Source organism: Gallus gallus, chromosome 6 (assembly GCF_016699485.2).
Source record: "Gallus gallus isolate bGalGal1 chromosome 6, bGalGal1.mat.broiler.GRCg7b, whole genome shotgun sequence".
Lineage (NCBI taxonomy): Eukaryota > Metazoa > Chordata > Aves > Galliformes > Phasianidae > Gallus > Gallus gallus.
In genome coordinates, this window is record NC_052537.1 from 24,892,701 (window position 1) to 24,919,667 (window position 26,967).

Consider the following 26,967-nt stretch of genomic DNA (forward strand, 5'->3'; position numbering starts at 1 on the left):
GTAATATCATGTTTCCTGATGATTCTGATTAACTCTGTGAAGAGTTTGCGTAACCCAAATGTGGAGTAGAATGATATTGTATAATACAGTGGAATAATGGAATGGAATAATTGGAATTATGAAAAAATTCAATGCAGAGAGGTGAGCATGCAAGCAACTATGCATAGAAGCAGAATGGGAAACTGAGTTAAAGTAGACTTGCTGGCAGATTAAAGTTAGAAGGGAAATGAGAAGTTGTAAAATGAAATGATACATCTGTAATCACAGAGAAGAGAGAGCTATGAAAGTGAGAGAGGGAGAAGGCTCAGAGTGGTTTGCTCACCGCTCTGATGTGGTACATAAACGGAACTTAATGGAAGGGGAAAAGAGAAAATGAAAGAGATTCAAACATGAAGAGTATGGTTTTGCTCTGCAGCTTTAGAAACACCATTTCTGTACCATGGGGACCTTTGTCAGATTGTCAGATAAAACTTAAAATTGTACAGAGAAGAATTCTTCATCTAGAATTTCCTACTCTTTAGTTACTTGGCAGTAGGTATTCAGAAGCATTAAGTAACAGAATGGTTTGAAGAATTTATGGAGAGTTATATTATATAGTACATATGTTAGTATCATATTAATTCAAACAGCAATTTCAAGTAAGACGCCACGAGTGGTTAAAGAGTGTTACTGTGTAAGCTGTAATTTGAAGTTTGTTACTCTCTGAGCAGTTATGCTCTGATTCTAAAAGCACTCCAAAGCAAAAGACTTCCCAGAGGTTGGTTAGATTTCTGACCAAAATACTCTTCAGCTGTCAGACTGAAAGCTACAGTTTAATGTTCAGAGTTCAAATTAAGGAAGAAAAACACCCAATGAAGATTGGGGTGATAGTCTTGGATGATCTCTTCTCACATCCCTGCTCTCCTCATTTCTTTGTCTGCCCTTTTTCTCCTTTGTTTATGTTCTTTCTGTCCTTCATGTCAGCAGAGTTTGTGCCCCCAAGCAGTGACAGTGCAGTTGATTTCTGCTTCACATGTAAACTTAGAACTGTAGATTGAGTCGCTGTGGTATTGTTACATTCTGGGATAAAAGCACTGATGTGTTGTAGAGAACAATGAAAATGGAGGAAAATTGAAATTATTCATTTTCCATCATCTTAAAGATTATTTGTCCATATTTTCATCTCACTTGAAGCAAATTAACACGGGGATAACATCTGCTGGAAAATCATGTAGCTCTTCTATTTGGACCGTTCAGTTGGAGATTATAGTAAAAAGTGCAGTACAATCACGGAGAAATGAGTTTGCAGAGATTATGTAAATCACGTTACTACTGGGATTCAAGCTGACCTTAATACTTTTTATTGTGGAATTCTATCTTTGGATTAACACTCTGAGGATCTCCAAGCATTTTTCAAACAATTTACTTCTGCTTCGCAGCCCTACTGTTAGCTTGTTAAAACTATCAATATCTCGTAGAGGTTAGTGCAAACGTTTTCAAGGTCAAATAGTCTGAAGCTGTAGTCTCCCAGTAATGCTCCCTTAATCAATGGTTCAGCTCAGCAGAACTACTTAATTTGTAATTGATGTATTCTTTTGTTTATATACAGATCCTGATCGAATTTTGTGCAGGTGGAGCAGTAGATGCAGTAATGTTGGGTAAATAAGTTGTTTCAAATATTTAATTTCATAACATCTTTAAACTGGTAATATTAAGATATTTTAAGCACAGATTGTTTTGAAGTACAAATGTATATGTAGTAGATGTGGTACACGTGTTGAATGTTGGGGTCCTTAAAAAAGTATCTACAACGGTATCTGTGGTGGATACGATGAATTCAGTGGTTAGACGAATTTTCTCTCATTTTTGAAGTGTTTATTTACTTCTCCAAACCCATTTTAATGTCTCAATCCTTGAAGTGAATGTGATGAGCTGTTTTCATATCCTTACGGAGCTCTCCTTTTGTTTTAACATGATCTATACCGATCCTTTTTCAGGATCCCGTTCTTCCCCTTCTCCAGTCATCCTCCAATTTACATTGTGATAACTTTTTATTGTGCATCAGTCTTAGTTAAGTTCTCTGTGCATACTCCTCTAATTGGTGCATGCTAATACCAGTAAGTAAGGGGTCTGTTTAACAACATTTAGGTGTATCACAGAAGAGGTACCCAATCTCTGTACTCTGTGGTTTTTTCACAGTTCAGATAGGTAGGTGTGCTCAGTTCGTCCTGAGGAGGGGTTGATGAAGAGATGAAATTTTTGTTTCACTGAAATAATTGGAAATGTTGCTGTTAACCCAAACGGAGCAATATGATGTTCAGAATCTGTCAGGTTGATTTTTTTTTTTTTTTTTTTTTGACATATATAGTGGTTGCTATGAACAAATAACATAAAAATGCAAAAATGGTGTGTTTATTTCTGCCTCCTTCTCTTCCAGAGCTTGAAAGGCCGTTAACGGAGCCGCAGATCAAAGTGGTGTGCAGGCAGACACTGGAAGCGTTGAACTACTTGCATGAAAATAAGATCATCCACAGAGATCTAAAAGCTGGCAATATTCTTTTCACATTGGATGGAGACATTAAACTAGGTGAGTGTGTTACGTGTCAAACTTTCCTAGAATGTAGCATGCTTAATTATACATTAATTTACCTTATTGTGGTAATTTCCTTTTTATAGTTTTTAGCTTTGAAAATGAACGTTCTTTGCCATGATTGAAAAGGGGTGCCTGGTACTGTTTTCTGTTATTTTTACTTATGCCAAGAGAATAAATTTAACTATCTCAGTTTTTCTAGTAGAAAAAAAGATAGGAGTTGTCTGGATCCGTTAGGCTGAGGGCTCCATACAGGCAGATGGGTATAAGCTATTAAGATGACAGCTAATTAAGAACCTGCCTGGCTAGATTATTGGTTCATGTAGCTGTGTTTTTGCATGGATTTCCTTGCACAGGGTTATTCTTTGTACCTATAGTACTGAACAATTTCCTTGCATAAGGTTATTATTTGTAGCTCCAATATTTGACATGTGCCTTTCTCTTCATCCTCAAATTTTGTTGATCTTTTGCTTTTTCTTGGAAGCCTGAAGATTTTGGTCACGGACTCATTCTCATGGGGCACATTTATAAATACGACAGAATCACTCCCTTAATTTCTAAGTATTACCGTATAAGAGAAAATAAAAATCATAGTAAGCCTCATGGTGAGGGAGACATGAATTTGTTTCTGTTCATTTTAATTATAAGCTGGCTCTTCCTCATATGGACTGTAACTATTTTAAGCTTTTGTCAAACTTGGCTGTAACACAGCTCTGCGCAGGCTGTCAAGATTCTACTTCACAGTTCAGACCAGAGAGTTTTCCCCCATATATATATATATATATATATATTCAGTGATGTATTCAGGCTTGCTAATTAATGTATATATAAAACATTTTTCAAATCGAATTTACTTTCCTCTTCTGTAGTGTACAGCATCCCTTGAAAAAGCGTTTTAGCCCTTTTAAGTTCTTCCTTTTAAGTTTAAGTGAAGTGCTTCTTGTTTCGGGTACATGCAGAAGTGGACAATTCCTTGCTTTATAAATACTCAAAGGGGAAATGATTTTTTTCAGTTGCCTGTGTGCTCTATTATTTCAGTATCTGTAGTCCCCTCAGTATTCCAAGTTTTGCATTTGAACAAATAGCTCTCTTAATCCTTCTTTTCCCCCTCACAGAGCAAAATTGGGCTTCTCGAGTGTTGAGCCCAGACGAGTCAATTGGTACCGATTAAGGACAGCAGCATATGGCTATTTTATTCCTTTTCTATCATCTCTGTATTTTCATTAAGTAAATTCACATCTATAATAAGCCTAACATTTCTATTTAAATGTCATCTCTCTTTTTTTTTCCCATGAACCACACAGTGCTTTAAAGACAAAAGACGCAGAGGAAAAAGTGAAACATAAAACCTCACTTTTGGGGAATTTAAATACCAAAATCAAAAATTGAATGATTATTTGCATTGATAAGAGAGTTGATGAGCTGTAACTGAGCACTACAGCCTTCCTACATTTAAGTCATTTTCTAATTAAAATAACTTAACCTGCTTATTCCTATTGCAAATACGTGCCTCTGTCTTGTCACACACAGCTCAATGTTGGCATTACTTCTTTTAGCAACAGAGTAAGATTTCCTCAGTATCTTTTACTAGAAATACTACAGAACCTGAATGCCTGAGTAGGCAGTTATCAAAATGCAAATACTTCTATTTCTCTTTGAATTTTCGCGCAGCAGAATGCCTGCTTTGGAACATCAAACATCTGAAAAACAGCTGTAAAATATAAAAATATAATGCGTTTTCCACCTTCAAGTTAATAGTATTTTCTCATTCACTTTAAGCGGATTTCGGAGTATCAGCTAAAAACACAAGAACCATACAAAGAAGGGATTCCTTCATCGGTACACCGTATTGGTAAGTGCACTGTTCTGCTGAATTGCAGTTAGAAGCAGTATCCTAATATTACCTTTGCTGTTAATGCTGTAATGCTATAAGTCTGAGAGAGCGTAAATGTATTAAGTGTAGAATCTGCTTCTTAAAAATGCTGCAATAAATTCAGATTGTTTAGATCCTTTTCCATAAGATTAGAGTGCATTTTCTAATCTGGTACTGCATTTCTCTGTTTGCAGGATGGCTCCAGAAGTAGTAATGTGTGAGACATCTAAAGACAGGCCTTACGATTACAAGGCTGACATTTGGTCCCTTGGCATTACTTTAATTGAAATGGCTCAAATAGAGCCACCTCACCATGAATTGAATCCAATGCGAGTGCTCCTGAAAATAGCAAAATCTGATCCACCTACGTTAGCACAGCCTTCAAAATGGTTTGTATTTCACTGATAACTTTCCCACCCTCATTTGTAGAATTTGATCGTAAGGCAATGTGTGACTTCTCTTCTGTTTAGAGGCACAGCATTGCTGAACTTTATGATACTGGTTTTATGCATAAAGCCAGGTACATTTTCTATATATACTCTGTGTGTTTTATTTGTTTATAATCTGATACAGCAGGGACTGTGGTGTTTTTGTTGTAGTTCTGTATAGAAGACTTAATACTGAAATATTACAGAATTTGAGGACTTTCCAGGTTTTGCATTAAAATATATGACCATCTCAAAATTGGGAAACAAGAGAGTTAAGTATTTTTATACTGAGAAGACATAAAAAAAAGCTGTTATCTACTTGATCACTGTGATATCCTTGTGAGATTCAGTTAATGGTATAGCAGATGGGCTGTATTGTAAATTCAGAGCCAAAAGTGAACTCTTCTATAAATAGAAGAACATATTAAAGATGATATGAGTCACGTTGGTCTTTCCATCCATATACTGTCTTTGTCTAAATCAATAGAAGGACCTGAAGTTGTAGTGTAGACGCATATGAAAGCCAAAAAAATGTTTCACTATGCACTGATCTCATGTCCAGACTAAAGAAAAGACACACAGCTGGTTTGCTTTGTGTGCAGGTCATCGGATTTTAAAGACTTTCTGAAGAAATGTTTGGAAAAGAATGTAGATTCAAGGTGGAGTGCAACCCAACTCCTACAGGTATGAGGAATTAATTCTTCAGAGCTGTTGTTTGAAGACAAACATTTTATATTCTTTTAAAAGCAGAGTAACTATTTAAATATATTTGGGTGTTTGAGGCGTTTGTTTACTATGTTTCTAATATTGTTGGAAGATCTCTTTTCAGTAAAAGCTGACAAAATAATACAAGGTGCAGATCAAATTCTTTGTTTACATGTTTTGATGAGTTGTAATTAATTATTTTGCATAAGTACTTAAATTATACTTTGATGCTTGTGATGGGTGGAGCTGATACTTACGTAAGTAGTCAATTGCTGACAGGTGTTCTAAAAGCTTTAGTGCTCGGCTGCCTCCTGTAATGCTGTCACTGCAGAATAGCTAAACAGAAGTAGATGTGACCAGGTGCATTTGATTCTGTTTAACGTCAGCACACATTTACTTTATCCGGAATACATCTGACATGTTGAATAGGTTTAAGCAGAAGGGCCAATCAGAGAAAGAAGATTAAGATGGTAGGAGTAGGAGAAGAGCGGGTATCTGCTTTCCCTTAAAGAAAAATGCAGAATTCCATGTTCTTGTTAGGAAAAAACATTATAAAGAAACAAGCTATTTTTTTCTGGAAAGAATATTTCTAGATAGAACTTCCCAGGAAATATTTTTACTGTGGAACTGAAAAGAAATGAAAACCATTCCCAGGAAAAGTAACCTTTTAAAAAATCTTTCTACTTTTATTCTTTGGACTATGAAAAAGGTCAGTAGAAATGAATAATGTGTGTTTTTAGCATATTTGTTAGACTTCTTACACAGTCTATTTGATTATAAATGTTTTGAATTTAAAACATCAGCAGAAAGAAAGAAAACTGTTATGATTAATGTTAAAATTGTGAGTTTTAAAGTGTGAGGGAATCAGAGTAATGTTTTTCTGAAGCTGATATTTCTTTTAAGATATGTTTTTCAATCTGTGTGCAAAGTGAGGTTAGCACTTAATGATGTGCTTTATTTTTATTCTCACAAGCATCCGTTTGTTACTGTTACTTCCAATAAACCAATAAGAGAACTGATTGCAGAAGCTAAGGCAGAAGTCACGGAAGAAGTGGAAGATGGTAAAGATGAGGATGAAGAAGAGGAAACAGACAGTTCTCTGGTCAGTTTAAAATGTAGTTGTTTAAGTATGCAAATAGTTTCAATCACCAATTTTCTATGGATTTCTCAATTTTCTGATGTTCTGCCCAACTTTCACTTTGAGTCACCTTGAGCATATTACTACTATACTTAAAGCATAAGAATAAGATAACCTTATTACGAAATAGTCAGTGCTTTCAAAATTAGTGTGCTCTTAAACTCATTAAGAACTAATAATGAAGTCTGTTGTCTTCATTTATTTTTAGATGTATATGCTGTGTAGAATGTTTATGTATGAAAGGTTTCAGTCTAAACGACTAGATGAATAGAAAACTTATTTGTATATTTTGTATGATGCTTCAACCAAGAAGGAAAGTGTGCAAGTGTTTTACAGCAAGCTAAGTGTGACTGTCAAAAAAAAAAATTTAAAGTCAAGAAAACAAATTTTACCTAGAGGAGATTGCATTTTTGAGTGTATTTTTAACGATGCTTAAGAGTCCTACAGCAGATTCAGTTTGTCGGAGGGCAAAGCCCCAACGTTCAGTTACGTGGTAGTAGGCTGCAGTGGACGTGTAGGTGGCTCTCCGGTATAACTGATTCAAGCACTGTCAGCATGGACGATGACCAGTACTGCTGGTGGCTGCCGTTACCAGCACAAGAAGTACACCTCTATTCTCTCCTCATACCTCACTGAACCACTTGTGTTCCCTGGCCTCCATACCACTTTCCACCCCAAGCAAATCTCCAGAACCCTTTCTCTAGGACTTATTCTCAGTCCCTGAGAGCACATCACCCACCACCTCCATCAGCTGGTTAGCCCCTAAGCTATCAATCTCCAGGTGAGTTGGGGATGAAGGTCACCCTGCAACTCAATTTTGTTGCACAGTAACTTAACCAATTGTGCCTCGGTGCTGTGAACTACTTGAGAGTGGTTCCTGTCCCAGCCTAGGGAGCTGCGATGTAGTTACATTTGCTGTACAGCATTTGTTTTAAAAAATGCTTGGAGAACACTAAGCTTCTAGAATGACACAAACAGAAAGGTCTATTACATGAGCTTTTAGATTAAAAGGTTGTTTTCTGCCTGCTTAAGGAAGCCTTCAGGTGTAGGATGTGTGTGATCATAGCCATGCTTGGTACAATAGCTAGCCTAGTGTATTCCCACTGGCAAATCAAAAGCCTGATCTGCAAATTACAGGGTTCTGGCAGTAAGTACAGCCAGAGGTGCCTTAATCACCTCGAGCAGTGGAAGAGCAATTATGGTTAAAATGATTCTTCATTGGTATATTCTTTTTTACATCTGTATGTAATCTGATAATCATTCAGATTTCAGCACCAGCAATTTCTACAGTTATGTAACTGCTTCTATTCCAGTTCAGTATTACTACTTACTCAGCTGTGCTGGAAGCTTTCACCATTTTAATGGAGCTTCACGGTGATTTAAAAGAAAAAAAGAGTTTCTATCAAAGAGCAAAAGGAGAGATGATATATTTGATGAAACAGAAGGGGTCCTTAGTATTGAATTTTATCAGTTCTGCACTAATTAAAACTGTGCTAATCCTTCCTACCAAACTGACACAAAGACATTTTACGAATCTGGATGTAGATGGGACTACCAGGGAAAATAAACTAATAAAATAAGGAGCAATGGGATTGCATAAAGACTCCTGAGGATTCTGTGAAGTGCCTGGCAGTAGACTGACAGTGATCCCTTTCCTTCAGTCACAGTAAATTTTATTAAATTCTGGGGCATGGGAGTGCATTTTTGGGAAATGTTCTGTTCAGAGCCCAGCTACAGTTCAGGCGTTTCCAGATGTCCTCTGGTAACACCTAATGGAGTGCTCTCAAACTATAGCACTCACGTAACATTTTCTGTAAACACACTGTATTCATCTCTTCGGATATTCTTCAGTAGGACTGTGCTTTAGGTAAAATTGAAAGTGATTAAATATTTTTCTTTCTTTAATTTTTCAGCAGTTACCTGCAGACAAGCGTGCATCTTCTGACCTTAGTATTGCCAGCTCTGAAGAGGATAAGCTTTCACAGAACGCCTCTGTTCTGGAATCTCTTTCTGAGAAAACAGAAAGTAATGTAACTGAGGAGAAAAGCAACACTATGTTTCCAGATGATAAAACAATTGAAGATGAATCTCAGGACATTAAAAGTAGGAAAACAGCTGAAAGCATACCTGATGGTGTTGGTGGTGATATCAAAGTGCAGAATGGTTCTGTGCCAACTGGTGAAGTTGAGCAAGGCAAAATATTGCCAATTGAAAAGAATACAGAAAGTCTGGAAGAGACAGCTGAAGATACAGAACCTCAGAAAGGAAGGAAAGAACTTAATGCGGTAACAATATCAGAAATAAAGGATGAACACAACTTAAAAACAGAGAAAGAAAATGACATAGGAAATGAACAAAGAGAGGAAAATGAACTGAAAGTGGTGCCCGGGATTGATGATAGTGTAGAAACTGGAGAAGCCGTTTCTGAGGAAACTGGTGAAAAAGAGGAGGAAATCAGAATAGATCTCTCAGAGAGCGAGAATGAAAAGGTCACTGCAGAAAATATCACAGAGCAAAGGGAAGATGAAGATGAAGCTCAGAAAGAAGCAATGAAAGATGTCATTACAGACTCTGTACCTAGTGCTGAGGATAAAGTGTCAGATGAAGAAAAGGAACTTATAAAACATGGAATTGAAAACATTAAGGAGATAGGTGGTATTGCTGAAACACAGATCAGTGATGGGGATAAAATACCTGAGACATCGGATAAGCCAGTGGAAAGTCAGGCTAAGCAGGTCCTTGAGATAATCAGCTCTGAAGAAACTCTATCAGAAAGCCAAGATAAAGAGATCAAAGTAGAGAAGAAGCTGGCAGAAAGTGAAAATGAGAATATCTGTAAAATAAGTAGCATGGAGGAAATGGAGAGCAAAGACTCCAGAGAAGATGATGTAGGCCAGAAGGCAATACAGGACAAGCCTGAGGATATTTCTAATAAAATGGTGGATGAACAGACTGAGATGGACCAGAATCCAGAAAAGCACAGAGCTGAGAATATCCAGGAAAACAATATTCGAACGGACAAAGAGCAACCAGAAGTTTCTTCTGATAAAATAATGAAGAATAAGCTTCAAGACACTACCAACGAACAAGCTGATGACTCTGAACTCACTCCGGTCCCCAGTATTAGTATTAGCACTGAAGAAAATAATGAAAAGGTCAAAATGGATAATCAAGACAGTACCGAAACGTTACAGCAGCTGGAGTCTGAGAGCCTGAAGGAAAATGATGCAGATTCAGGCACGGGCTCTACGGCTGATAACAGCAGCATTGATTTGAACTTGTCAATTTCTAGTTTCCTTAGTAAAAACAAGGAGACAGGATCCATATCTTTACAGGTAAGTATAAGTGATAACGTTTTTAATATAAAATCCTGTGTGAATCCTATATGAATGCAATACTAAAACCGTCTCCAAGTTTGACATTTGTAACTAAGAAAACAGACTGAAAAACTTCTATGGCTGCGTAGAATACAGAAGTGTGTGTGAATGGGGATGTTCTGCATTGTGCATTCAGTACATGTCTGGGTTTTGTGCAGCCAAGCTAGTAGCTACAGAACTGCTAATTATCTTCTTAATTTGTTTCATGGTTATATTCTAATAAAGTAAAGTACATATAATGAAGTTTAGCTGTTAAACACAAAGATTTGTGCACAGTTATAGTCCTGAGCTAATATTCAAGAAAACTGGTTCAGTGCCTTACCCTGCTCAGAATCCCTGCTTTACCAGGACAAATCTCTTTCAGTGTCTGAATCTCATGTTGAATTCCTGTCACTTCCATCTTATGTTTCTGTTTACATTTAAAGGATCTAAGGCAGACCGTCTCGAGTCTGTGTGTGCCAGACACTACTCCTTTGTACTGTATTGCAGCAATAATGCTGGGATGACTGAGCTTATTTGGATAAAGCGCATTCCAGAATATGAACTTTACTTATATCTTTATACTGATATGATTGTTGCCACACTAAGATAGTAACTGTGTAGAAAAAAACAAGAACAAACAAACAAAGGGCAACTTGAAATAGCTGTGCTATCATGACTTCAACATATTTGTGGTAGCCTTAACACAATGGAGGCAAAGTTTCAGCTGGGTCTCTTGTGTTGTAATGAAACAACAGCAGCTCTGAGAAGTGGGAATTACTCCCATTCTGTCAGCAAGGTCATCATCACATGACTATTGGCTGCTGTCATGTAAGAATTAAAATCAAAACTAACCAAAATCACGGCGCGTTGCTAGCTGAATTTATTTCCAAAGGCACAGGTGAGCCGATGAGTTAAACATCGCCGGGTTTCAGTATTGATTTTCCCAATTAAATACCTTCATTGCTGACTGGGGAAAATTATAGGCAAAAGCAGACAGTAATTGTGACTCTTCAGCTCTTGAAAATCAAACTGAGTCTGTTTTGGTCAGGGCTTATCAGTTGTTTTTTCCTCTGAGTGGCAATTAGGATGAGCAATAATCAGTTTTCCTTTGAGTAAAGAATGTGTCGTTTCATGACAATTTGTCATGAATTGACAAGTTCTCACTAAGTAAATCAGGTACTTGATAAGCCAGATGCCCTGATTGCTATGCAGTACGCCTCCATACAACACTTCAGTACTTGAATATTAGGAGAATTAAAAAAAAAAAAAAAAAAGGAAGAGTGAATACAGCTTGAATACAGACCAATTTCCCTGCACTTTGTTCAGGAAACGAGGAGGCAGAAGAAAACTTTAAAGAAAACTCGGAAGTTCGTTGTTGATGGAGTAGAAGTGAGCGTAACAACATCAAAAATAGTTACTGAAAATGACTCCAAGAGTGAAGAAATGAGATTTCTGCGGTAAGCTTTTTCAGAAGTAAATTTTGCAAGAGATTGCAGTGTCTTGAATGTAGCAGTAGGCTTTTGTCGTATTTGGGGACTAAGTTGTTTTTTTTCTGTCCATAGAAATAAATGCAAACTGTTTCTCAATGAGAGGATTCAAAACTAGCTTGTCTGGATCTCAGTTGTCAGTGCTTTTTCTTTTGTAATTTTCTTTTATTTTCCCATCAATACGAACTGTTCCATTTTCCTTTTAGGCGTCAGGAGCTGAGAGAGCTGAGGCTTCTTCAGAAGGAGGAGCAGAGAGCCCAACAGCAGCTCAGCAACAAGCTCCTGCAACAGCGGGAACAGATGTACAGGCGTTTTGAACAGGAAATGACAGTGAGTATTTGAATTTTGGTGCCCTTACAATGTGTCATCTTGACAGAGTCGGCAGAATGCTAATAGCAACAATACAGGCGTGTTGGCTATGGTTCAGTTTTCGTTCTTGCTAATAATGACAATGTTTTGCGTTATGGGGTGCGTAGCTTGTATGCTAGAACCTGCCTGCCAGCTGTGCTGTTTTGTTTTCTTAACAGAGTAAGAAGCGGCAGTACGACCAAGAAATAGAGAATCTGGAGAAGCAGCAGAAGCAAACGATAGAGCGCTTGGAGCAGGAGCACACAAATCGGTTACGAGATGAAGCGAAGCGCATCAAAGCAGAGCAGGAGAAAGAGCTGTCCAAATTCCAGAACATGCTGAAGAACAAGAAGAAGGAGGTAAGAGACAAGGGTGGTTGTGCAGAAAACAAAGAGCGTGGCCACAGCAAATGGTTGAGCTTAGGTCTCCCAAAACCCTCTGTGCTATTTTCTGAGGTGTCAGTTTTGTTGGTTTTGTTCTTTAACTCCAAAAGGAGGACTAAGAGAAGAAAATCTGATGGCCTAAAATATTTCCAGTTAATTTCATGTGTGTTGTAGAGCTAAGGCAAAGTGAGTAACATTTGACGCTGACACCTTATGCTGTTAATTTATTTGTGTTAGAACAAGAGGAGTGATGTACCTCTGTGTATTTAGCATCGTAGAAGTTGCTTTATTTCATTCTCAGATGAGTTTTGTCATGCTTGTTTGTACATAGATGTCTCCAGTCTTTGCTCTTAGACTTCCAGAGATTTCTTTAAAAAGAACTGTACTGTCCATGCTTTTGCATAGAATGATCCCGTAGTACAAAAGCGTATAGGAAAAAACGTTGTGTTCAGTGTGAACTGTATGCTCATAAATAACCATTTTCTTCTTTTTACGGAACCTCTTGCATTTTTGAGTCTCCTTCTGTTTACTGGTGATTGGGTCCTACATGGGAAAGCGGGAAGAACATTAAATATTGCTCTGAGCTAAAAGCAGTTCTTTCACGGGAACAGGAATAGCATGTGGTGATTTGGACTCTGTTTGCTGATGATGCTTCCAGTATTAAACAAACAGCCATTTGTTTCTGGCTGTAGGGCTTTGTATTTGCAGCTTAAGAGGGCGAGCTAGAGTTTGAAGGAAAATGCAGCTGGTGCTCTAAGCTACCCGTGCTATTTTGAGGTGTGTGCAGCGCTCATTTTTCAAATTCTTAAAAGTTTTGTTTAAAAAACAACAGCAAAAACAAACAAACAGAACCCACAACAAAACAACCATCAGCAAAGTAACAGATTCATGTGCATATTAGCCTGATTAGCCAGGTTATATTTAGAAGATTTCTTCTATTCCTGTCTAATTTGCCTCAAACTGAAACAAACGTTCCATTCCAGCATGTGTAATGAAAGCTTTGTTAAAAGCAATTAGTCAGTGGTGGTTTTTGCTTTTAAATTCTTCTGAACATTTACAACCATTAATATTTTTCTATGATCATTTTTAAGACTTGCCCTGCATCGATGTTGTTTATGGCTGTGACGCTTAACAAGAAGAGCATCTTAGAAATTCATATTCAAGATAGTGTCAGAAATGGCTCTTTTTTACTGAAGATTTATTTAAGCTTCCAATAATTTTTCACAGCTTTACTGTGAAGTAAACATACTCTGTAGTCCCTTTTACAGTAGTGCTTCAAGAGAATACCACTTTTGCAAGTGGTGGTTTTCTCAACTATTGCCTATTCTAGCTGCTGCATGCAAAAACAAGCGACTGCCATTTCTAAGAGCACTGGATAGCATTTGCATGCAAAAAGAAGCTGGTATATACCTCCTTCCTGCGCTGGCATACCTAAAGCATGCGTTGCTCCGTCTCTTTTCACTAAGCTCTTTTCACTATACTAACATCCCTGCCACTGAAGTATTGCACACTTTCCAGTATACCTCTAGTGCTTGACCTGCATGTCCTATGTTCACAATAATGCTTGCTGCAGAGAAAGTGTTCTTTTCGCCACCTTCTGCATGCTTATATACACTGTAGGTTTTTTGTGAAGTGGAGAAAGCACCAAAAGAGCTGAGAAAAGAGCTCCTGAAACGCAAGAAAGAGGAGCTTGCACAAAGCCAGCATGCTCAGGTAACAGCGGCAGCTTCAAGCTACTAAAATACAAAAGGCAGTGGTATTCACACAGCCCCATAATTTGTTGTTGTTGTTGAGTGAATATGAAACTTAACTCGGACTAACTCTTATGTATGCTCTTTCTTCAAATACTCCCCCATCACTTCCCATATAATATAATGTGTAGAAATGCAGGAGCAGTGACTTCCAGGTTTGTGCTGTTAAGCGTGATGTTATGTGTGGTGTGCCAAAAAACTGTATTTTACTATGAGAAGTTCCACTGCAGTGCTTTTATGAGCTGTGAGTACCCCCACAGGTCCATCAAATTCTAAAAGTTTGAGTCAGAGGTTATTTTTTGAGTAATATAATCACAGAGGTGGAAAATACATCGAATTTGTAAGCACGAGGCATCATTCCTAGCAGCACAACAGATTATCACAGGATCACAGAATGGCTGGGCTGGAGGGGACCTTCAGGGCTGTCAAGTTCCACCCGCTGCTGTGAGCTGGGTGTCCCCACCAGATCGGGGCCTGGGACCCCATCCAACCCAGCCTTGGGCAGCTTCAGCAACGGGGCACTGACTGCTCTCTGGGTGGCAGTGCCAGCACCTCACCTCCCAGTGGGGAAGAACATATTTGATCTAAATCTCCCCTTCTTTTTCTTTGTCCCATCACTACAAGTCCCCTTCTTCTAAAAGATTAGGTCAAATGAATTCACGTAATGCCTAAACGCAGGTGAATGGAAACTAGAAGACATCATAGCTTCATGCCTTCAAACTTGCTGCCTTTACGTGAGCTGTCTGGAAAGGGGCTTGCTAATATTTCAGAGTGTTTTTGTGACGGTCATAGCCATAGTACAAGAGCTAATTTGCCCACAACGGAGCAGTTTTGACTCGAGTAACTTAGAATAAATGTTCATGTGAGTGAGTTGGCAGAAAATAACAGCATCTTTGTTTGATTACACGTCCTGTTCAGGAGGGGATTTCCCAGCATAGAGTTTGATTGAGTTGCAGCGCTCTCCACGCTGAGTATTTGTGTTTCTGATGTTGTTAAGGAAACAATTCAGGAACTGAATGTTTGCAGTGTTTGTGATGACTTCTTCCTTTGCTGGTTTCAGTTTGTTGAAGAAAGTTTTAAAGGTGGAAGATCCTTACTTGGAATGGAGCAGTACCAGACAAAGTGCAGATGTTCCATTTTAATATCCAAAAATTCTCTCTGTCTGCTTTGTTCCTTTAGCCTTGAGATTTTAAATGTGTATTACTGACACACGGCAGAGTCTCATTTCTTCTTTTCTTTTTTTAAGACCAGCACTATATTTCATTGTATTCTGACATAGGAAGTGCATTGTGTCCCACAGGGCGTTGCTCAGGTTATGATTCAGTCTTTTCAGTTGTCTTCATGTACGCTTTTCAACGCACAAATGCAGGATGTAAGTCCCAAAATACAAACCGAGAAGTTTTATTTCCCTAATGTTCCAGATGTTCTCTCTTCTCTTTCTGCTCATATGTGCTGATCAGCTTCACTGCTGCCTCCAAACAAGTTAGCACAAATGTGTACACCTACGCTATACATATAAAAGGACAGCATTGCTAACTCTGGGCAGAGCACTGAAGTTTCTCACAAACGTGATACAGTAACGTTCTCAGGCGTTTATTTGCTCAGCACATGTGAGAAACACTGTGTGACTTGAATGCTGTGTGTGCAGTGAAATTATGGATTGTAAAGATACTGGTTTGAGATACTGGGCAAAACCAAGTGGTGATTTGAAAGAGGCAGACTGCCTTCTGCACCATCCAGCATGTTCCTGAGTAAGGTCTATGATCTTTGTTGCATGACTGCTTTCTGAGATTGCCAGGTTTACCTCAGTGCTAACAATTAGCAAGGATGTTTTTGTGTGTTTTGGGTTGGTTTTTTTATGTGTTTTACGTAGATATGGAAGCAACGATATTTAATGATTGACAGTAAATTCCCAGCATAACTTTTTTTTGGCTGTGACTACACCAGAGCAGCTGCCCCTCTGCACTTTTCAGATAAAAACAATTACTAGGAGATCCAACATAGTATTAATTATGTGTCTGCTTGCTCAAAATAAACTTTTAGTTTTCTTTCTTTCCAACTCGAAAGGGAAACACAACAGTATTTTTCCATCAGCTTATATATTTGATTAGGAATGCCTGATGTCATTCACAAACCTGGCCTCCCAGTCTGTTTTGTACCCTCAGCCCAGCTCCTTTCTGAACTTGCAGCAGCTTATTCCACCTCTGGCTTTCTGTGACCTGTGTAAGCTTAATTCTGCTGCCCACTGGGAGACATGGAAAAAAGTTTTTCTAGACTATTTTTCTGTAACGTTGCATGAAAATGAAGACCAAGATTCTCCTGGTCATAATATGAAGTATTTTTAATTAACACATAGTTCTGCATGTTGCTGATGGCTCTTAGCAAGGCTCAGTAGAAAGAAAACAGATCGCTAGCTCAGGAGGCCCTTGCAGCGATCACCTGCAGTATTTTCAGCCGCACACCATCTCCCATCCAGCAGGCCATCTTCAACTTCGCTGTGTCTAACAGCAAATGCTTCAGCTGCCTGTTTTGGCATGGAAGGACATCGCCATCATGCTTTTTTTAACCTTTATGTCCTAGTAGAAACATCTGCGTTAATTTCTTGCAGTGTGTGCGTGTGCATGCCTGTGTGCTGGTAGATGTGGTCTGAGGTTGGATTTTCTTGATAGTTGCAAAGAAGAAATACAATGGTATGTTCTTGTGGCGTGGACAGGGATTCTTACTACTCTCTGTTCTTCATGACGTGATGCAGTTCTTGAGGTACCTTGGATGAGGGGAAGGTGCAGGTGATACACAGACTGCATCACGTAGATGGCAAATCATTTGTGAGGAGCCAGGTCAGCTCTGGCATGCTGGGCTCAGAAGTGCTGCAGAGTGCAGTTCCCACAAAAGCCATTGGGTGTCTTCTTTGCAGTCTCACAGGATCCCAAACCTCAGTCAGTATCTTTGCATTCACGAAGTGATAAACCACTTGAGATTGAGACACAATTCTGAAACTAACACATAAATAACTCAGCTTTACCTAATAATCCAAAGCAAAAAAATAATCATAAATGCTTCTGTTTTCTTACATCCATGAATCCATAACTGTTGATACAACTGAGATCAGCTATGTATTGAGCATGCTTGTCTTTGCTACCTTTAAACTGCAGCTTTTTTAGAGGAGAGATGGAATGAATTGTAGGTTATTGGTTAGTCTGTTGTCCTTGGTCTTATTTCTGAAAGTATTATTTAAACATTAAGTATTCTCTTGCCTACTCTGTATGTAGAAAATTCAACAGATAATTCTGTAGCTGAGGCATGTTAGATCAAATCTCTTAGCTGAACTTGTTTTCATGTACAGCTCATTCTGAGAGAACTGGGAATTTCATTGAAATGCCGCGTGGCTGGAAGTACAATATTTAATTCATTGCTTTGCTCCAGGAGCAGGAGTTTGTACAGAAGCAGCAGCAAGAACTGGATGCGTCTCTGAAGAAAATTATTCAGCAGCAAAAGACCGAACTAGCCACTATTGAACGAGATTGTCTAAACAGCAAACAGCAGCTCATGAGAGGTGAGTCTCTCCTTAAAGGAAGTTATTTGTGCTGCATTTCAATAAAATGCTAATATGGAACAATAATAAAACCTTCTGCTTATAAAATAGCGTTGCTCTTAAAATGTGATTGTAGGCCACTTCTAAACATACACTTGCAGGTGGGTTAATAAGGATTGTGTTGTACTTTCTGAACCTGCCTTCTCTCTTCAGCTCGCGAAGCTGCGATCTGGGAGCTGGAGGAGCGACATCTACAAGAGAAACATCAGCTCCTCAAACAGCAACTCAAGGATCAGTACTTCATGCAGAGGCATCAGCTGCTTAAGAGGCATGAAAAGGTCAGTGTTGACTTTGACACTTTCTTTTGTGTACTAAGATCTCCTTTATTTTTTTTTTTAAATCAGTCTCTGTGGTAGCTGTTTGCTTAGGCAATATATTCCATGTGGATATTTCCATGCTGCATAGATTCTGTATCTTCTGTTGAAATAAAGTTGAACCTTGGTCTTGCTTCACTAACAGTGATACATTGAAGTATGAGGGGTCATATTTTTACCTTTTGATTCCTTTAAAAAAGAAATCCACAAAATAACAACAAAACCACCGCTACCCTTTTGCTATTCAAAATAACAAATGGTGCTTGTGCATAGAAATTAGCAGAGTTTTGGCTTGTGCTTAAATAAATCTACTCATTAGTAAATCATCTTGGAGTTCAACGAGCAGAATGAGAAACTACATGAGCTTTGGGGAAGTACTGAAATCTGTCTCCGTGTAGCTAAATCCTGTAAAAGCCCAGAAGGCAACACATTTGCTACAAGGCATTTAGCTTTTTTTTTTTTTAATACAATGTACTAAATAAAGGAATACAATTCTTGGAAACCTAAACCCAATAAAGAGAAAGACGATAGGATTTGCTTGGTCATGGGATCAGAATTGGCCTCCACTGCAAACTGACCTCTATATATTGGGGCATTTGTATTTTAATCCCCATAATGGCTGCTGCATTCATTGCAGTAGTGGAAGTTCACTTCCACTGAACCTTCTCCTCTTGAATAGGACAGAAACCTTAAAAATATAACTCAGAAGTTGAACAAATGTGTAAATATATCTGCCTTTCTTAGAACATTAAAGAATTTTGTATGGGTTGAGCATGATCCAGAGCTCTCTGGAATTAAAGGAAGACCTCATCCGCCCCTCTGGTATCACAAGGGCCGTCTCATTTCTCCTGAAAGAAACACTCAGACAACACGTGCATTGATGAGAATAGATGAAAGTGCTCTAACATAAGAGGTATTCTGCAACATTTCCATGTGGTTCATGTTTTAGGAAACGGAACAAATGCAGAGATATAACCAACGCCTTATTGAAGAGTTAAAGAACAAGCAAACTCAGGAAAGAGCCAGACTGCCTAAGATCCAGCGAAGTGAAGCGAAGACTCGAATGGCTATGTTTAAGAAAAGTTTAAGAATTAATTCATTAGCCTCTCCGGATCAAGATCGTGAAAAAATTAAGCAGGTGATTAATAAAAATAATCTTAATGGTGTAAATGTTTGATGTGACATAAACACAAATATGATCATGGAACAGAATGCACTCTGCAAGTTTGCAGTTGGTACAAAACTAGGTTGACGTATGGATGTCTGCTGCCGTTCAGAAGGACCAGTCAAGCTGGAGAAGGGGGCAGACGTGATCCTCATCAAGGTCAACAAAAGCACATTCAAAGGTCCTGCACCTCAGGGCCATCAAAAATATTTAAATACTTCAGAATCATTCAATTCAGTAATACTATATGCCATATGTATTTGTCCTGTCATGTACAGTTGTTCTATTCAGGTAAATTGTTGTCTCCAGGGGCACAATCTGAATTGTCTTTCAATTGTAGTTCGCAATCCAAGAAGAAAAGAGACAGAAAAATGAGAGGCTGGCGCAGCATCAGAAACATGAAAATCAAATGCGGGACCTTCAGTTGCAGTGTGAAGCAAACATCAGAGAACTGCATCAGCTACAGGTTAGAAACAGATAACAGTAGATGATGGATATCCAGTGGGAAGATTCTGCTTTGCCTGTGTCTGTACTAACCTGAAACATTTTTTTCCTCATGTGAATTCTTTCAATTTTGCTTTCAAAGGCCTGCAGTGTACTATTTAACCAGACTCAGAAGCTTGCATTACTAAGAAATCATTTTACGCCCAAGAAGAGCATGAGCCATAAGCAAATGATCACTCTCAGAGTATTTACCGAGCTCCTAGTGCTGTTCTGCGTAGGCAACATCTCCTTTTAACCTGCTCTTTCTCTAATGTCAGTAATCACAACAGCAGTAGGCAGCACCAGGCACTGCCCACAAGGTATTCAAAGTAATACATGGAATTAGATGGTCTTTACAAAGTGCAGGCTGCCATTTATGCTTGAGCTTGTGGAAGGTATTTAGAAGGAATGCTCTCCTTACAGCAAGGAATTTGATGTCAGTTTTGGTATGCTTTTTGTAGAAGTAGATACTGTATACTAAAGGCTTTTTTTTTTTTTTTTGATGAAATCTGCTTTTTCCCTGCTTCAAGGACTCAAGGCAGTGTTAAAGTATTAATTGATCACCTGCTGATAACCTTTGCATAGAGAAACCTTTCAGTGGCCAAGGAAGCTAGATTTACTGATCACTTTTCTTGCCTCCTGTGAATGCAGCCTCTGGCTGTGCTGCTAATATGCCTCAGTAAAACCCCAAATACCATGGGAACCTCTGTGAGACTCAGCTCAAGTAAAATTGAGCAGATTAGGGCTGCTCTGAGCCTCCAACCAAGGGAAGTTGGCCCTGAGCTGCACTCAGGAGTAGCCAAGTGCTTTTTATTCCTGTTTTTTTTTTCTTTTTTTCTTTCTTTGCATCAGACCCAGTTGGGCCTGCAGCTCTAGAAACAAGAAGGGTTTTAGGGGCTGCAATTGCCAACTGCTCTTAATACAAAGATTCAATGCAGCCAAATACTTAACTATATTTTTGCCGTGCTTCAAAGTTTCCTCTGAAAGTTAAGCAAGTGCCTGTACACCTTAAAGAATGTGAAGCTGGTGTGTGATTTGGTTTCCTTTCTTGCTATAGGGCAATTCTGAGGCTGTTTCAGTGCAAGCACATCTCTCTCTCTAGACCCCATTTGTTAGGCTCAGCTCCTTAGCACTGACAGTTGAAATACTCAGCCCTGCTGCAATCCCTGCTTCCTTTCTAATGTCATTGATTTTTATAAATTATAAAAACTTTCTTTAGAAAGCAAAGCAGAAATGCTGCATGACCTCCAATAGCACTATTAGGCCGTAAACACAGTTCTGACTAATGCTGTCAGCTGCTCTCTTAATGGCAGTTAACAGTGTGGATTTACAAGTATTTCTTATCTCAATTGGTTCTGATGGAAGGATCAGCTTTTGATAATGCAACGTCGTAACATACTTTTATCTTGTAATTATGTACGTCAGTGTTTACACAGAATAAGCTAATTAAAAAGAATTAGGACAACATATGTCACTGTACCAACATTGAGTTGTCTAATCTGACTTAGTTTTACAAGGATTATCTTTATCTTGTTTTAAGAATGAAAAATGCCATCTACTGGTTGAACACGAGACTCAGAAGCTCAAAGAGCTAGATGAAGAGCACAGCCAAGAGCTGAAGGAATGGAGAGAGAAATTGAGACCGAGAAAAAAGGTAAATTGCAGCAATCATGAGTCAGAAAATAAGGAAATGTTACATCTTGCACATGCAGACCTTACAAAAAATGACACGGGAAAACAAAGCTACTGTGCAAAACTGCCACAGTTCACTGTGTAATGGAAAAAGATAAAATACGTGCAGTGAAAAAGGCGTGCATGTTATCAGGCTCTTACTGTGTTCCTCTTGCAGGGCATGAGTATGTATTTCCATATAAAACAGCTGAAATCTGGTTTAGGAACGTATTTCAGCAGCCATTCGGATATTACACCAATTGAGTGCTCAGTAACAAACAGAGTGGTGGTGGTAGTTGATTTTTTTTTTTTTTAAATTTCAAACTGGAAAGCACCAGGATTTCACACAACTTAAGGAATAACCTCCAGGCAGATGGTGTTTGTTCTTATGTTGCTGGGACTTGGTGCTTTTGCAATCTGATAATTGTAGGTAACTTTTTACAACGGTGCGTGCGGTTACGTCGCATCAGACTGGCAGCAGTGTAATAGGCTTGTTGTGTTTTGCTTTTATTCCTTTGACAACCTGATTTTGTTCTTAGACGCTGGAAGAAGAATTTGCCAGAAAACTGCAGGAACAGGAAGTTTTCTTTAAAATGACTGGAGAATCGGAATGCCTTAACCCTTCAGCACAAAGCCGGATTTCCAAATTCTATCCAATCCCCAGCCTTCACTCCACTGGGTCATAACTCTGGGAACTGCTGCAGGTTTTTCATATTTGGAATTTTGTTTCTTCATCCTCGTCGTCTAATGTGATCTAATTGCAGTGTGCATTAAAGGACCTGGCACTTTTTGTTTTCGGTGGAGGCAATCAGTGTCACGATCACTTGTTTGGGTTTTTTTTTTACTTCTTTGAATGGAAGAAAGGAGAAAAGGAGTTGCTGAACAACGGTAATGTGACGTCCTTCAGATGTTTCAATAATACGTGGGTTTTTTTAATCTCGGTCTCAAAGTAAGTTATCGATGGTTTTGATTTTAAGAAAGTAAGTCTAGAACAAGAACTGTAATAATTCTCATCACAAAAAAATGTTTATGTGAATTTTTAAACGGTGTAATATCAGTTCTGCTACTGTGTTTTTAAGTGTCTCATTTCTACACAAGAGAATTCCACAACCGAAACTGCCCTGAGGGGTTTAAAAAGCTACAGTGTTGAGCAGTGTTCTCAGAGCAGGGACTGAAGCTGATTACTCAGAGCATGCCAATAACCAAAAAAATGAACCCTTGTGCTTACATGATTGGTAAGAGTGAAAGCCTTTGCAACTTCTTTAAAAGAGGAACCTCTGGCATAAATTAAACTGAGCTGATCTCCATTATGCGTTTTGTCCATTAGTTCCATAATGAAATGGGGTGCTAGTTTAATGAAGACAGTGCCTGAAACACTTCGGTATGCTAATCCTGGTGACAGGGTGGTGTTTTGTCATTTAAAAACAAAACCAATAGTCCATCGCATTGCTGTTACTGTACAAAACAGATTTCTTGCTGCTACTGCCATTTTTGTTGTAAATCCTCACCCTAAAATATTTTGCACTAAAATATGTAAAGGTGAAAGAAATGCTAACTTTAAAATACACGGTTTATTAATTTCCTTAGCTATTACAGGTGGTTATTTCTACAAATGGAAAACCTGTAGAATGTATTTTTTAGGAAGCAACGTGCAAAATGCACGCGGTCTCTCTAACTGTACCTGGAAGGGGTAGAGCCGTCTTTCTGTTCTCACCAAAGCCTGTTTGTTTAAACTCCATCGGAGCGTGGAGGTGGGTGGTCATATTTACAGGTAACCACGGCGGAGTCTGATTTCATTAGAAGTGTAAGAGTTGGTTGTTTTGTTGTTGTTTTAGTCATTTGATTTTATAGAAAATTTAAGTTAAATATATAGACAAAATTCTTAGTGAAGCTGGGTTTTGTTGTTGGTTTTTTTTTTGTTTGCTTTTGTGTTGCCACATACTAACATAGATGGTTTTTATTTTTCAAGTTTATAGATGTTCAATAAGTTATTTACCTGACTGATCTGCAGTGGAAACAGTCTGAAATGTTTCTTATATAGCTGGTAGGGAAATAAAAGTGTATTAGGTCACTTTTACTGCACTCCTTTTGGTGGCAGCCATATCGGGACAGTTCTGTAAACTGTACTTCGGTATGCAGTGTTAAATTTGTAAAATAGTATTTACTTGGTTATTTGAGGCCTAACTTCTTATTCTCTTTGGGCATCAACTGTAACATTTGTTTTGCTGGCTCGCATTAAATGTGAAGCTGGTGAACGTGATACGGTGTTCATTTCATGGGAACAGTACTGATGCATGTGAATGAACTCTTAAGTTAACATAGGATTTGAATCAGATGCGGTTGAAAACTTGGATGCTGAGATCTTTGGATGCTGAAGTTATACTTTCTCAGTGAAGACACTTAAAATTTACAGGACAGTATCAACGGTTGGAAAATGCATGTTTTAATTTAAATTTTGTAACTTTTTGGTAGCGTAATTACTTTACTAGCTAGCCCTAATTTCTGGCATTTTATTATATAAAAGTGTATTGTGTACTGTTGTAAATTCACATACCATATCTCTAGAATGTTATCTGTTGCAAAATGCAAAGTTCTTTAAGTTGTTTCTTCAGTAGGGTGAAATATGTCTCTGGCCTTTACTTTCTAAGCTCCACTGTCATAAATTGACTTTCTACAATCAGCAGGTAATCTTCATCTCTGTATTTAAGAGCGTGTTTGCAGTTTTGTATGCAGTAGGCTCAGTGACTTATCTGGGGAGTAGACGTGGCAAGCAGATCTCCCATTCTGGGTTTCTCTCTGGGTTCTCTCTGCCTTTATCCACATTAAATTCTCAGAGAAGTGTTAATCTTCTTACATTGTTGGCGCTCTCAGTGATAACTTGTTAATGGCGTAGCAGTTACCTCTGTCTAAACCTTTAATTTGAAGATCCTTTTCACTCAAGCGTAAATTGTACAAACAAATAACAGTTCTGTGTTGGAGGGAGGGAGGGACTGAATGTAGTGATTGCAGCTTTATTGAGTCTTTGTCCAGGGCTGGAGTCATAGGGCGCTGGGAAGCAGCTGCAGTCTTGTGAACTGTGCTGGGATTTGATGTCTGGTGTGAAAATACATTTGTTCTGGGATAACAGGAGCTAACATAGGTACTTATGCATTTAAATTGATAAAATTGTCGTTGCCAGTATTGTGCAGTGTGAAAGAGGAGTTGTATGCTATTATGGCAATGTCAGAAAATCCAGTTTAAGTGAACTTAGTCTCACATAGGCCTGGAAGAGCTCTTCTGAGATATAAAATCCAATCTCTCTACTATCGTATCACATAATCCCTTTAATAACCATTAGAAGTTCAGTCTCAAAGGAAATTGGGTATATTTTCCTTAGCCAGAACAATGTACTTGCTTGCTGAGTTCTTAGCAGATCTTGTTTGTCCTACAAGCCCCTCAGAAGATGAGCAAATATTGATTTGTGATCACCTTTGTTTTACTACACTGGCTGCTCTGAAAGTAATGTCTCTCATTTATTTCCATGGAAACTACAACAGATGCACTCTATTTGATAGAGCAGATTCTCAGATGCAATGTACTGTTTTTCAATATAGCCACCACCATTAGCTGTCCTTTACACCAGCAATGACCAAGAGCCTGTATGCCATGCTTGTAAAAAAAATCTGCATGGCTGCCCCCAACAGGGCTTGTCTTCCCTGTTGCTGATTCCACCACTGAAACGCACCACCCACCGCCTCACTGTGCTCACATCCACTGGTTGGTCTCCATGAATGTCACTGGGTGCCATTTTTTCTGTGAGGAACTCAATGACACACACCTTTGCTTCATCCACACTTCCATGTCATACCCGTTCTCACAGACTGCCCCTCTGCTGCCATCTCTCATGTGACAATAAACTGTAATGGAATATTGGTGGGAAGATTTAACTTCTACTGCCATCCCACCACCATCCACCTCTGACATCATGGAGCGACATAATAAAATAGGAGGCATTGCTTTGAGAGCAGCTCTTGTACATTGTAGCTGGGAAAATGAATAATGGCAATAAATAAGGTACATGCAGTGCAATGCAGTGTAGTGGTTGTCCTCTTGTATTTACAATTGATTAAAGAAAAAAGCCATCTTCTTGGCAAGCTCATGGCCTCTGATGGATTCAGACTTCACGATTTTTCTTCATCATCATTAAATTAGCTTTCTTGGGATGAGACCTTGTAAATACAGGAGTCGGTGGCTATGCCCCAAATTCAAGCCATGTTTCTGAGAGTACTGCCCAAACTCTGGCAGCTTTGGGCCTGGGAGCCTATTCCAGTGCCTGGTGTCCCTCTGGTTAGGAACCTTTCCCTGGTACTCAACCTGACTCTTCCCAGTGCAGATTTGTGCAGTCTCTTAATTTACTGGAGCTCAGCTGTTTGTGGCATCCTGTAATCCTCTGCCAATGCAGCCCTTAGCATTTGCAGTCCTGTATTTTACTTCACGATCTGTACTTCTGGATCTCAGAAAAACTTCCTTGCGTTGATGTTTTCATGCGTGTTCCTGTGCCCTGACATCTAACAGCAGCTTTATAACGGATTCAGAACGATGCTTGGGGAGAATTAACCTTCATTCCCAGACAAGCTGAGGATGCCCTGGCACATTTCTCAGTCTTATAAAACCTGAGAACAGGTAAAGGGAGGAAAAAAGAAACTTCCTTGCATTTCTCTAGCTAGGAAAGGGATATTACTTGCAGACCTTTTAGTTCTCTGTCCCCTTCCTCTCACCTCAGTCCTCATCTTTTCTGTAACTACTGCACTTCTGGCACAAGGGCAGTCGGGGGCTCTGGAGAAAGCAGAAGAGCTCTTAATTAAAATGTACTTAAAACCAGCGAATGAGCAAGGGGCCACCTATTTCCACTGTGCTGAAAGCAGAAGGGAGGTATTGAGCCCTAAGATGCTCTCACTTCCCAAAATCTCTTCCAGTTTCCATGCTAGGTAAAGGCTCTTTCTTACAGATTATCAGCTAGGCTGAGAATGGGGGAAAGAACAGAAACCAGGAGAGAGATGCTGAACTGTCATACCCCCAGTCTCTGTAAGAAAGCCAAGCAGAGTGATGTTGTGTAATAGAACCTCGAAATCCAGGGCATCTCCAAGCTCACGTTGTCCCAGAAGTTTGTTGAATGTTTTGTGTTAACAAACCAAGTCATTTTGCCTTACAGGAAGCAACCAAAAATCATGAGATGGATGAATAATTGGCAAAGGATCTCTGTATGTTTAGCTCATGGAAATGAACTTGCAGTAGCAGCCATACAAAAGTTTTGGTTGTTTTTTTTTTTTTTTGTTGTTCTTGTTTTTAAAAGTAATTTGATCTCATGCTTTCTGTAGAATATTGTAATAATTCTCCTGTAAATACAATAAAAATCACAGTTTGCTGAGAGGGTCTCTGTTTTCTTTTCAGAAAACTCGTATGAACTTAAGTGATGTGTGAGTGAGCAGGACAATTTGTAATTTTTATTAAGCAAGGATAAAAAATACTTTAACCTTATGTGGTTGCATGGGCCTTGGCTGTAATAGCCCAGTGTATGAGTAGAGATTGAACACAAACCTTGTTCTGCCTGACAGCCTGGCTTGCACATCACAGCAGGCTGAGTAGCTCTGGCATTGCTTGAGACATAGGAGCACAGTTGCTGCACTTAAACATGACTGTAAATGGGGATTTTTCTGTGGTT

At 38.8% G+C, this 26,967-nt stretch overlaps 1 protein-coding gene across 5 annotated transcripts in view; it reads left to right on the forward strand.

Annotated features, from left to right (window-relative positions):
- The window catches only part of SLK (STE20 like kinase), a 47,221-nt gene extending 20,548 nt beyond the window's left edge, over positions 1-26,673 (forward strand). For 2 of the 5 annotated variants that reach the window (XM_004942265.5, XM_040702984.2), the window contains exons 3-19: positions 1,589-1,637; positions 2,417-2,566; positions 4,349-4,421; positions 4,637-4,831; positions 5,473-5,554; positions 6,549-6,677; positions 8,627-10,048; positions 11,399-11,529; positions 11,766-11,889; positions 12,087-12,266; positions 13,911-14,003; positions 17,465-17,594; positions 17,787-17,911; positions 18,897-19,085; positions 19,453-19,578; positions 21,136-21,249; positions 21,806-26,673. In XM_004942265.5, the coding sequence (XP_004942322.1) occupies positions 1,589-1,637; positions 2,417-2,566; positions 4,349-4,421; positions 4,637-4,831; positions 5,473-5,554; positions 6,549-6,677; positions 8,627-10,048; positions 11,399-11,529; positions 11,766-11,889; positions 12,087-12,266; positions 13,911-14,003; positions 17,465-17,594; positions 17,787-17,911; positions 18,897-19,085; positions 19,453-19,578; positions 21,136-21,249; positions 21,806-21,952 (3,459 nt within the window). In that variant the 3' untranslated portion in view covers positions 21,953-26,673. The other 3 variants (XM_421743.8, XM_004942266.5, XM_040702985.2) reach the window with 3 other exon arrangements.
- The last annotated feature ends 294 nt before the right edge of the window (positions 26,674-26,967 follow it).